Source organism: Scylla paramamosain, unplaced genomic scaffold, assembly GCF_035594125.1.
Source record: "Scylla paramamosain isolate STU-SP2022 unplaced genomic scaffold, ASM3559412v1 Contig32, whole genome shotgun sequence".
NCBI classification, from domain to species: domain Eukaryota; kingdom Metazoa; phylum Arthropoda; class Malacostraca; order Decapoda; family Portunidae; genus Scylla; species Scylla paramamosain.
This window is the reverse complement of record NW_026973697.1, coordinates 425,001-436,824: the sequence shown is the minus strand read 5'-3', so window position 1 is coordinate 436,824 and position 11,824 is coordinate 425,001. Positions and strand designations below refer to the sequence as shown.

The 11,824-nt window shown below is 38.2% G+C and overlaps 1 protein-coding gene across 1 annotated transcript in view; it reads right to left on the bottom strand.

Annotated features, from left to right (window-relative positions):
- Positions 1 to 2,504: 2,504 nt before the first annotated feature.
- LOC135097814 (von Willebrand factor A domain-containing protein 5A-like) overlaps positions 2,505 to 11,824 on the bottom strand; it is a 22,032-nt gene continuing 12,712 nt past the window's right edge. Inside the window, exons 4-7 of the mRNA XM_063999865.1 lie at positions 11,678 to 11,824; positions 11,184 to 11,310; positions 4,396 to 4,540; positions 2,505 to 3,049 (exon numbers count right to left, since the gene is read on the bottom strand). The exon at positions 11,678 to 11,824 is cut by the window's right edge and continues 67 nt beyond it. Of these exons, the coding sequence (XP_063855935.1) occupies positions 4,399 to 4,540; positions 11,184 to 11,310; positions 11,678 to 11,774 (366 nt within the window). The 5' untranslated portion in view covers positions 11,775 to 11,824 and the 3' untranslated portion in view covers positions 2,505 to 3,049; positions 4,396 to 4,398. The remainder of the gene's footprint in view (positions 3,050 to 4,395; positions 4,541 to 11,183; positions 11,311 to 11,677) is intronic.

Genomic DNA, 11,824 nt, shown 5'->3' with positions numbered 1-11,824 from the left:
GGGTAGAGTGATGGACTTTGGAGTTTTGAGTGAGGGACGCCGAGGTTCAAACCCCACTCAGAACTCACAAGTCAGAACTCACAAGAAACTTCAAGGGCATCCTCTCCATCGCCACGTGTGCCTAACAAGCACACAACACCACGTGGTGATGGAGCTTCGTCACCACGTGGGCCTAACAAACACACAATAGGTGACGGAGCTGCCCACGGGAGGTGAGAGAGCAACACCTCCCTGTGCCTCCCACGGGAGGTGAGAGCTGCAAGGGGCAATATATTATCAAATAATAATATTATTATTATCATACCCATTAATACTTCTACTACCCATTAATACTTCTACTACCACTACTACTGCTACTACCACTACTGCTACTATGTTTACAACCACCCTACCCTCGCTAGAGGTAGGGTAGATGATTTTTCTTTTTTCTTTATATTTTTCACATATGAATCCGTTATTTTGTAGTAGTAGTAGTAGTAGTAGTAGTAGTAGTAGTGGTAGTAGTAGTAGAAGTATTAATGGGTATAATAATAATAATATTATTATTATAATTATCATTATATATATATATATATATATATATATATATATATATATATATATATATATATATATATATATATATATATATATATATATATATATATATATATATATACTTAATTTTATTACAATATATTTTTTCATTTTTACTTTCATTATCTTTCTATTTTTTTTTCTTTATTTGTTTTTATTTATTTATTTATTTATTTATTTCATTTTTTATTTATTTTTTTGCACATACTTCCAAAATAATTTTTTGTTGAAGTTGATTTTTTCTTTCTTTTTTTTTCTTCATTTCATTCTCTTGAACAAATTGTCTTTTTCTCTCTTATATAAATATTTTCTTTTTACTATATATTTATTTTTTCATGCTTTTTAATCTTTTTGTTGTTCTCTTCGAGAAATTGTTATTTTCACATATGCATTCATTTTTTTACTACACTTTTCTTTTTTTCCCTTTTAATTTCATTGCATGTTTTTTTTTTTTTTCAAAGAAATAATGTTGTTAGTGCATGAAAAACAAGACACCAATTTCTTTTGTTAAAAATACTTTTATCCTCTTCATCATGTTAAGTTTTTCACACATACATCCATTAATGTCTCTTTTTTTTCTTTTTTTCGTTATTTTTTTATCCTTTTCAATTTACATTTCTCAGACATATATACGTAATTTTACTGCATTTTTTCTTTGTTCTTTGTTATATTTCATCCTCTTCAACAAGTTCCGCTTTTCACGCAAACATCCATAATTACAGTGCGCATTTTCCTTTTTTTTTTTTGTATTTTCTTTTACATTCTCTTGAACGTGTTACGTCTTGTTTACAAATATATCTTTTGTTCTTTATTTTTCAAGTTACGTGTTTTTATTTTTTTCCTTTTATTTTATTCTTTTTTCCTTTATTCTTTTTCATCATGATTAACTCACACATACTATATACATATTTTTCTACAACATTATTTTTTTTTCTTTTCTTCATGTCATCCTTCTGGACAACTTACGACTTTCACACTTATATACATACGTAACTGTATTGCAAGATTGTGCTCTTTTATTTTTTTTTTTTTTTCACGTTTCAGTTTGTTTTTTTGCTCATCAGTAAGTCATATGTTTCCCCTTTTCTTTGTTTTCCTGTTTCTTTGTTTTATTTCATCGTCTCACACAAGTAACCCTTTTCTCACAAACATCCCTAATTAGGGTACATGATTTTTCTTTTTTCTTTATATTTTTTCACATATCAATCCGTTATTTTACTGCTTATTTTCTTCTTTCTTTCGTTTTCTTTTATTTTTAATCCTCTTTATATATATATATATATATATATATATATATATATATATATATATATATATATATATATATATATATATATATATATATATATATATATATATATATATATATATATATATATATATATATATATATATATATATATATATATATATATATATATATATATATATATATATATAAAATATTTACTATAATTTTTTTTTCCTTTATTTCGCATTTTTCCACCGCAATAATGTTGGTGCTGCATAAAAGGCAAGGCTCAGACTCATGCAGGATAAAAAAAAAAAGACAATTTATCTTCTTCATCAAGTAAGTTTTTCACGCATCCATCCATAATCTTAGCACCTGTTTCTTTTTATTTTTGTTTATCTTTTTTTTCCTTATTCTCTTTAAATTACTTTTTTTTATTTTATTTTTTTTTTTTATTTCATTTTTTTTTATTCTTCAAGTTTCTTTTTTTACACAAACTATATACATATATTCAGGAACATATATTCTCTTTTTTTCTTTTCTTTATTTCATCCTCTTGAACAAGCTACGGTTTTCACACTTATATACATAATTTTATTATATAATATTCTTCTTCTTCTTTTTCTTATTTTTTTTTTCTTTTTAGCGTTTTTTTATTTAATGATTTTCTTCACATATCTTTTTCACATTTCTTCGTATTTTCGTTTTCCTTCGTGTAATTTCATTCTCTTGGATGAATCCATCCATAATTGTTACATTTTTTTTTCTTTTTCTTTGCATTTTTTTTTTACAAACACGTCCATTGTTTTACTTTGTTTTTCTTGCCGCATGAAAAGCAAGGCTCAAGTTTATGCAGGAAAAAAAGCTAATTTATCCTCTTCATCAAATTAACTTTTTTTTCACACATGCTTCAATAATTTTGAATTTTTTTTTTCCTTTTTTTTTTTTGTCCTTTTCAAGTTCCGTTTTTCCCATTGATATACATCATTTTACTATTTTTCTTTTATTTCCTTTTTTCTGTTTTATTTTTTACGTTACGGTTTTCACACACATACATAATTGTATTACAATATCTTATTTTTCTTCTTTATTTTTTACTTTTATTCACATTTTCACGTTTTTAATTTTTCTTTCTCTTGAAAGATATATTTTTAACATTTTTCACATTTTCTTTTCTTTGTTTTTCCCTCTCGGACAAATCACGCTGCTGCTGTGAGTAAGAATGCGACATGTACCTTAAATCTGAGGAGAGAGAGAAAAAGACACGTTACAAAAGTGTTGTGGTTTGAGCAGCACAAGAGCAACAAGATGCAAGACTGGTGCACGGAAATAAAGTACACACAGAGATAGCGCACCTAATGAATAGCACTTCTAAATGCACCTTGTCAAACAGTGCTGGGTGGACAGAATGGACACAGGAATCGGGTTGCTAGTGCTGAGTCATTAGGGAGCTTTAAAAGATGAGATAAATGTATGGATGGAGATGATAAGAGATAATAGATTCAAGCTTGAAAAAAAAAAAAGTTATACTTAAAAAAGGACTGGAAGAAATTGGTTCTCAAACAGAATGGTGGATGAATGGAAGGGACTCAAGAATCAGGTTGTTAGTGCTGAGTCATTAGGGAGCTTTGAAAGGAGATTAGACACATGAATGGATGGGGATGACAGGTGGAAACAGGCAGGTGTGCTTCAAACAGGGACTGCCACATGTAGGCCAGATGGCTTCCTGCACCAGTCCTTGTGTATTGTGTAAGAAGTGTTCTATGTTCTCACATCATGACTGTTTTTCACAGGCAACAGATTATTTTAATCAGAATCTTGAGGATGATCTTTTTACTGCTGGGATGGCAGTGTTTGGCAATGACTATATTCATGAAATAACACTTGGAAACTGCAATATTTTCCATAAAAGACTGTAAGTGGAAGGTATAAACTCTTTGTTCAATCAATTAAAAAATTGAACAAGTTCTTGAAAATACCAATAACTTTCGCTAAACTGTAGAATCCTTGTGAAACTGTCAACAGCCCACCCTGCCACACACCACCTCACCCTTCACATCACCTCTGTTCAGTCAGTACTAGTGGTGAACACACTCTTGGAAACCCTCACAGCTTTCATTAAACTGATAGAAGGGAGAACTCATGTTGAACTTATGTTGAACAGTCTCCCTGCCACACACACCACCAAACATCCTACTCATTTCCAGATACTGTTTATTTCTGGGCAAAGTACAGTGCCTTTGCAACTCATCGTCTACACAATGAAGGGATCACCAAGGAGATTAATGAACTGAGTGAACCTAAACCTAACCTAACCCTCAGATGAAGACGTTAATATTACTTCAGTATCATCCAACTCTTCTTATTACCTCACCTAACACTTCACTTTACTTCACCTCACCTAACCTGACTCTTCACCTCACCTCACTTCACCTAACCTGACAGAGAGAGAGAGAGAGAGAGAGAGAGAGAGAGAGAGAGAGAGAGAGAGAGAGAGAGAGAGAGAGAGAGAGAGAGAGAGAGAGAGAGAGAGAGAGAGAGAAGCCCCATAAATAAACAAAACAAACAAATCCGTTGGCTCTTCCCACCTGTCATGAGTAGCCAGGTATGGGTGGCTTGTCATAGATGTCCTTGAGTGGCGCCAGGATTTCTGTGCCCCCCATGTCGGCTTTCATCGCGGCCTGCAGCTGGCATGCCTCACGCAGCGTTGCCTCTGAGTACACACGACTCCCCCTGCAACAGTCACACCACAAGGATTACGGTAAGCACACACACACACACACACACAGAAGACAGTAGGCACCCGCTGAAATAATAATTACTCCCAGTGAGGTCTAAAACACTATTCAGGGGGTGCTGTGAACTTATCATTAAACCCAGCTGTGACCTCATTAAACATTTCTCTTTGTGTCTCACAACACAAGGGGGCAGTCAGAGCCTGCCCTTTAAAGACAACTCTCTTCCTCCACACAAAACTACAAGCACCTAATAACACACACACCCTTCACTCGAAAATTAAAAATTATCATGGCGACTCCTACACCAGCCTCGGAGTTCCCATTTGGGGAGGGGACCTCAAATGTCCCCAAGTCGGACTGCTCTTATGAGGTGTCTTGACACCCCCGTCAACTTTTTCTTCATTAACTTCTGCAATATTCACGGTCTAAGATCTAATTTTCAATCTGTAGAACACCACCTCTATTCTTCTAAACCTCATCTTCTTTTCCTCACTGAAACAAAGGCGTCTAAGGCAACTGACAGTAACCCTTTTTCTGCTCTCTCCTAATTTCTCTATCCTACTCGCGTGCCCACGCTCCTGAAACTTCAGAGATTTCCAACATCTGGCTACGACTACAGTCACTCTCAAACTAAATTTATCTGTGCTGTATACCTCTCACCTAACTCCTCTGGCTATAAGAAATTCTTTGACTACTTAACTTCCAAAGTGGAGCACATTCTGACTCTCTTCCCTTTTTCAGAGATCTCCATACTTGGAGACTTTAGTGTTCACCACCAGCTTTGGCTTTCCTCTCCCTTCATTGACCATACTGGTAAACTAGCCTTCAACTTTGCTATCCTCCATGACCTAGAGCAATTGGTGCGACACCCTACTCGTCTTCCTGACTGTCTTAGAGATATGCCCAACATTCTTGACTTTTTCCATTGGGCTCCTCAGATCACAACCTCATATCTGTATCTTATCTTATTGCTCCAGTCCCTACTCAGGATCCCCCTAAGTGAAGGTGCCTCTAGCATTTTGCCTCTGCTAGTTGGGAGAACCTGAGGAGGTATTTTGCTGATTTTCCTTGGAATGGCTACTGCTTCCGTGTCAGAGATCCGTCTTTGTGTGCTGAGCGCATAACAGAGGTGATAGTGTCTGGCATGGAGGCGTACATTCCTCACTCTTTTTCTCGATCAAAACCTTCCAAAGCTTGGTTTAACACTGCTTCTTCTTGTGCTATACAGGATAGAGAGGTGGCCCACTAAAGATACTTAAGCCTTCCATCACCAGAATCTCATGCACTTTATTTTTTTCTGCTCAGAACCATGGCAAGTCTGTTCTTCAACTAGCGAAAAAACTCCTTTATTGATAGAAAGTGTGAAAAACTTTCAAGATCTAACTCCCCTTGTGATGTCTGGTATCTAGCTAAAAATATCTCCAATAACTTTGCTTCTTCTTTCTTTCCTTTATTTCAACCAGATGGCATTAGTGCTATCACATCTATGTCTAAAGCTGAACTCTTCGTTCAAACCTTTGCTAAAAACTCTATCTTGGACGATTCAGGGGTTGTTCCTCCCTCTCCTCCACCATCTGACTACTTCATGCTACCTATTGAAATTCTTCGCAATAATGTTTTTCATGCCCTCGGAAGGCTTATGGACCTGATGGGGTCCCTCCTATTGTTCTCTGAAACTGTGCCTCCGTGCTTGCACCTTGCCTAGTCAAACTCTTTTAACTCTGTCTGTCAACATCTACCTTTCCTTCTTGATGGAAGTTTGCCTACATTCAGCCTGTTCCTAAAAAGGGTGACCGTTCTAATTCCTCAAACTACCGTCCTATTGCTGTAATTTCCTGCCTATTTAAGTTTTTGAATCTATCCTCAACAAGAAGATTCTTAAACATCTATCACTTCACAACTTCTATCTGATTGTCAGTATGGATTCCGTCAAGGCAGCTCTACTGGTGATCTTCTGGCTTTCCTTACTGAGTCTTGGTCATCCTCTTTTAGAGAATTTGGTGAAACTTTTGCTGTTGAATTAAGCATATCTAAAGCTTTTGATAGAGTCTGGCACAAAGCTTTGATTTCCAAACTACCCTCCTATGGCTTCTATCCTTCTCTCTGTTGCTTCATCTCGAGTTTCCTTTCTGACTGTTCTATTGCTGCTGTAGTAGACAGTCACTGTTTTAATTTTATTAACAGTGCAGCTCCTCAGGGTTCTGTCCTGTCACCCACTCTCTTCCTATTAATCATCAATGATCTAAACCAAACACTCCTACGCTGATGATACCACCCTGCACTTATTCCACGTCTTTTCATAGACGTCCAACCCTAGAGGACTTTACTTCCCTACAGGAAGTAAACCTTTCACGCAGGGAAGCCACAGAGCGCATGACTTTGGATCTCTCTAAAATTTCTGATTGGGGGAGAGCAAACTTACTATTGTTCAATGTCTCAAAAACTCATGCCTTCATCTATCAACTCGACACAACCTTCCAGACAACTATCCCCTCTTTTTCAGTGACACTCAACTGTCCCCCTCTTCTACACTGAATATCCTCGGTCTGTCCTTTACTTATAATCTGAACCGGAAACTTGACATCTCATCTTTATCTAAAACAGCTTCTAAGAATTTAGGTGTTCTGAGATGTCTCCGCCAGTTTTTCTCACCCCCCCCCCCCTTATCTGCTAACTCTGTACCATCCTTATCCATCCATGTATAGGGTATGTTTCACATGTCTGAGGGAGGTTCTACTCATACTGCTCTTCTAGACAGGGTGGAATCAAAAGCTTTTCATCTCATCAACTCCTCTCCTCTAACTGACTGTCTTCAGCCTCTCTCATCGCCACAGTGTTACATCTCTAGCTGTCTTCTACCGCTAATTTCATGCTAATTGCTCTTCTGATCTTGCTAACTGCATGCCTCCCCTTTTCCCATGGCCTCGTTGCACAAGACTCTTCTTTCTCTCATCCCTATTCTGTCCACCTCTCTAACGCAAGAGTTAACCAGTATTCTCAATCATTCATCACTTTCTCTGATAAACTCTGGAACTCCCTGCCTGCTTCTGTATTTCCACCTTCCTATGACGTGAATTCCTTCAAGAGGGAGGTTTCAAGACACTTATCCTTCAATTTTTGACTACCGCTTTTTTTTTTTTTTTATTGGCACAAGAGGAGGAGGAATACAAAGGAATACAAAGGAATGAACAGACAGCAACAGCCCTACTGGGCCTAACGAGGCTGTCTGTGTGTCTATTCTACCACTACCACTACAGATTCTAAGAGTTAGAGGCTGGAGGACACTAGGGTTCAAAGGAAGGAAAACAAGAGAGCATAGGGAGAAGGAAAGGCTAAGATGTGATAGGAAAGGATGAAAGAGAAATTATACTATTCACTACAGTAACTAAAAAAAAAAAAAAAAGTACGCAAAGTATATTATATGAGGGATTGCTGCGAGGTGATTGTCCAACCTTTGTTTAAAAGTTTCTATTGTATTACTATCGACAATATATGCTGGATGAGAGTTCCAGACACTTATAATTCTATTGAAGAAATAATACTTAGCCTCGTCTGATCTGAAACGCTTACCTATAATCTTGTAACCATTATTTCTAGTGGTGTTGGAACTGTCAATGATGATATAGTTGTTTACATTTACGTTATCAAAGCCCCGACACATTTTAAACAGCTCAGTTAAGTCTCCTCGCATTCGCCGTTTCTCTAAGCTGAACAAGTTGAGTTCCCTCAAGCGCTCCTCATAAGGCTTGTTCCGCAGTCGTGGGATCAACTTGGTAACTCTTCTTTGGACTCTCTCCAGCTTGTCTATATCTTTCTTGTAATGGGGTGACCAGAACTGGACTTGGAAGTGAATTATCGCCTTAACGTAAGCTAACTTCCAATCCTTGGGAACCTTACCGCATTTAAATGATTTGGTGAAAAGCAATGAAAGGGGCTTACAAATTTGAAATCTAGTTTCTTTCAGGACACGTGGTGCAATACCATCTGGGCCGGGGGCTTTGTCAGTTTTCATTTTATCAATTGATTATTTCTTTTTCATGAAAAACGCAGACAATTAAGGGGGTTATGTTGTGGAGCATAAGGAATGGTTCGGGGATTGTATGAATATTTTCCTCTGTAAAATTTGAAGCAAAATAATCATCCAGTGTGTCCGCGATCTGAGTTTCTTCGGTGACAAAATTACCGTTATCTAGTGTAATTTGATTAATGTGAGATGTAATGACTTTTTTATTTCGAACGTAACCGTAAAATTCTTTGGGATTGGATTTAGCAATGCTTGCAATATACATTTCTAGATTTTTCTTACTCTGTCTAATGAGCTTTTTTGATTCGCGTCGGAGTCTGTCATATTCTAGTTTATCGGCCTCATTCTGAAAGAACAAATATTTACTGTAGGCACGATTTTTCTGCAGTAGTTGTGACTCAGTGTTGTTTGTCCACCATTTAGGTTTGTTTCTCTTGCATGGACGTTTTTTACGCATAGGGATACATGTCTTCACACCATTTTATAAAAAGTAGCTACTTAAATTTCGCCCATGATTCTTCAATGTTACTTTCGCCAAGTTCAGCGTTCCAATCTGCGACAGAAAGAATTGACCTGAGTCTCTCGTAGTCTCCTTTTTTATAAATGAAAACTTTTTCGTTGCTAACAATGTCCTTATATGCTTGAAGGCTGATGTTAAAAGAGACAATCTTGTGGTCACCCGTACTAAATTCAGGACCAATATTAACGTTAGATATGAAGTCATCGTTTGTTGAAAGAACAAGATCTAATATGTTGTCACCTCGTGTGGGTCCTTGAACGTGTTGCTTTAGGGAACATTCTAATAAATTATTATACAAGTCGTGACCAGAGTGAGAGTTAAGTGGATTTCCCCATGAGTTAACAGGTAGATTGAAGTCTCCACAGATGACTATCAAAAGTGTTACTTATTTCAGTAATTTGATCTTGTAAATTCTTATCAGAGGAAACATTGTGAACCGGAGGCCTATAAATAAGACCTATAGCAGTTTTCTTAGAACGTACTCTTAAATGCAAGAAGACTGAATCTATATTGTTAATCTTTTCAGTTTTTAGTATGGTTGGCTGAAGACTGGCTTTCACATACAGCAATACACCGCCTCCTATCCTGTCTTTTCTTTCACTGCTGAACATTTCATAGCCTGGCAAGTTGTATTCCACAAGAAAGTCTCTGTTTGCAGAGTTCAGCCAAGATTCAGTAATACCAATAATGTGATAGTTTTCTACAGCTGCCAGGGTTTCTAAATCTGAAAATTTATTTCTAAGGCTGCGAGCGTTGATTAGGCAAGCTTTTATAGTGTTGCACATGGAGGTTGGGTTGTGCGAGGAGTCTACTAAGAGTCTGGAGCTACACGATCTTGCTGGTCTTTTTTTGGTCTGAAAATAGAAACTTTATTACTAAGGAGTCTGCCAAGTCGTGCTGCTCCAATTCCATTCAGGTGTAAACCATCCGGCTGAAACAGAGAAGGTTTATTGTAAAAGTTGTCCCAAAGATTAACAAAGTCTACACCTTCCTCTGCGCAGAGAGAACAAAGACTGCTGTTAGTGCTGAAGGCTCTGTTGTACAAGGCAGCCGGTGCCCTGGTCCAGGGGAGGATACCTGAAACAATAATGTTATTGGATTTAGCGCTGTATCATCCTCTTGAACTTTTCCATGAGCTCTTCAGACCTAGTGTTTTCGACATCATTTGTACCTGCGTGAGTAATAAAGAGGGTATTATTATTAGATCCGCAGGCTGCCTCGTCGCATGCTGCCGTGATGTCGTCTAAGCGTCCACCAGGCATGCATAGACGCTTACGTGTCCTACGAGCCCTGCCACAGAACTCAGAGAGCTGACCTCTGACTATTGAGTCTCCGACCAGTCTCGTCTCTTGTGCATCTTCCTTTTCTTCAGCTAGGATCTGGTACCTGTTGTGTGTTGAGATGGGCAAAGATTTCTTAACATTAGTGGTGGTGGCACGATTACTGACTAAAGTGAATGGTGACTCTGCAAGCACAGCATGTGGGCGGGCAGGAGCCCCTGGAGTGGAGGAGGCAGGTCTGTCAGGGATGGCAGGAACAACATCTGTGGAGGTGCAACCTGTATTAGAGACAACGAACTCTTTTAGTGCTTCAAGCTGTTGCACGACGTCCTCATACTGCTTGCACTTCTCCTCGTATTTCTCGTTGAGTCTCTCTATCTTACTCTGGAGGTGACACAACCTGCAGGCAGAAGAATTCCGGAAATACTGAGGGGCAAACCTGCCACGACAGGCTTCGCATTGACTGAGAAGAGAAGGCATGACTCATTAATCAGAGCGCTTTTGAAGTTTCAGAAAAGATGTGACCATAAATTGAGCAAATGAAAAGTTTATGCATGGAAATCAGATACTGCTGTGTTAGATGCCTCCAACACTGGGTCTTGAAAATGCCACAAAGACCAATCGCTTGCCTAGAGTCTTGGTCACGAGTGAGACTTTTACAAACCGGCGCTTGCAGCTATGAGGAGGAGGTGGAGGAGGAGGAGGAATGGAAGTAAATTAAAAGATAGAAGATGAGAAAGATGAGACAAGATAAATATAGGAGGAAGAGGAAGAATGACCTCTCACTTATCCTAACCCAGTCTGGACCACTCACTTCTTGAAGAGCACTGAGAAGGATGAGCCGAAGCTGACAATGTTGAAGAGGCAACCCAGAGGCAGACTCTTCAGGAACAGAAGAAGTGTTGCCCGGGCACTCTCTATCTTTTCCCCATGCATGCTTCCTGTTGGTGAGGTCAGTTTAGGTTAGGTTAGCACTGCACAACTACAGTACAAACTCACTGAGTCGAACTAATTTTGGGGTTAATTTACGTTAGCTTAGTACAACCTTGCTGAGTTGGACCCTTGAAAATCCCAGTAACTTCCCTCACATCCTGCTTAGGAGTCACAGTAAGGAGTTATTGTTGAACTATTACTGGAAACATGGAAACATCCTTCAAAACCCCAGTAACTCCCTCACAGCCTGTTTAAAAAGCTATGAAAGGCATCATATCTGCTTAGTCCTGCACTGACAAGCCTTCCAGCATCCCATCATATCAGTTCTTGGGTCATACTGACCTTGTCCAGCTGCCCCACCTGCCTCCACCTCACCTGAGCGGTCGATGACAAAGATAATCTCATTCCTGCTGGAGTAGGTGTTGGTGGGCACCTCTGGGAAGAGGTTCAGCATGAGCAGGTCATCCTTCATGATCCCAGTGGCAGAGCGTTCACCGGTCTCCCGCAACAGGTGGGGCCGTT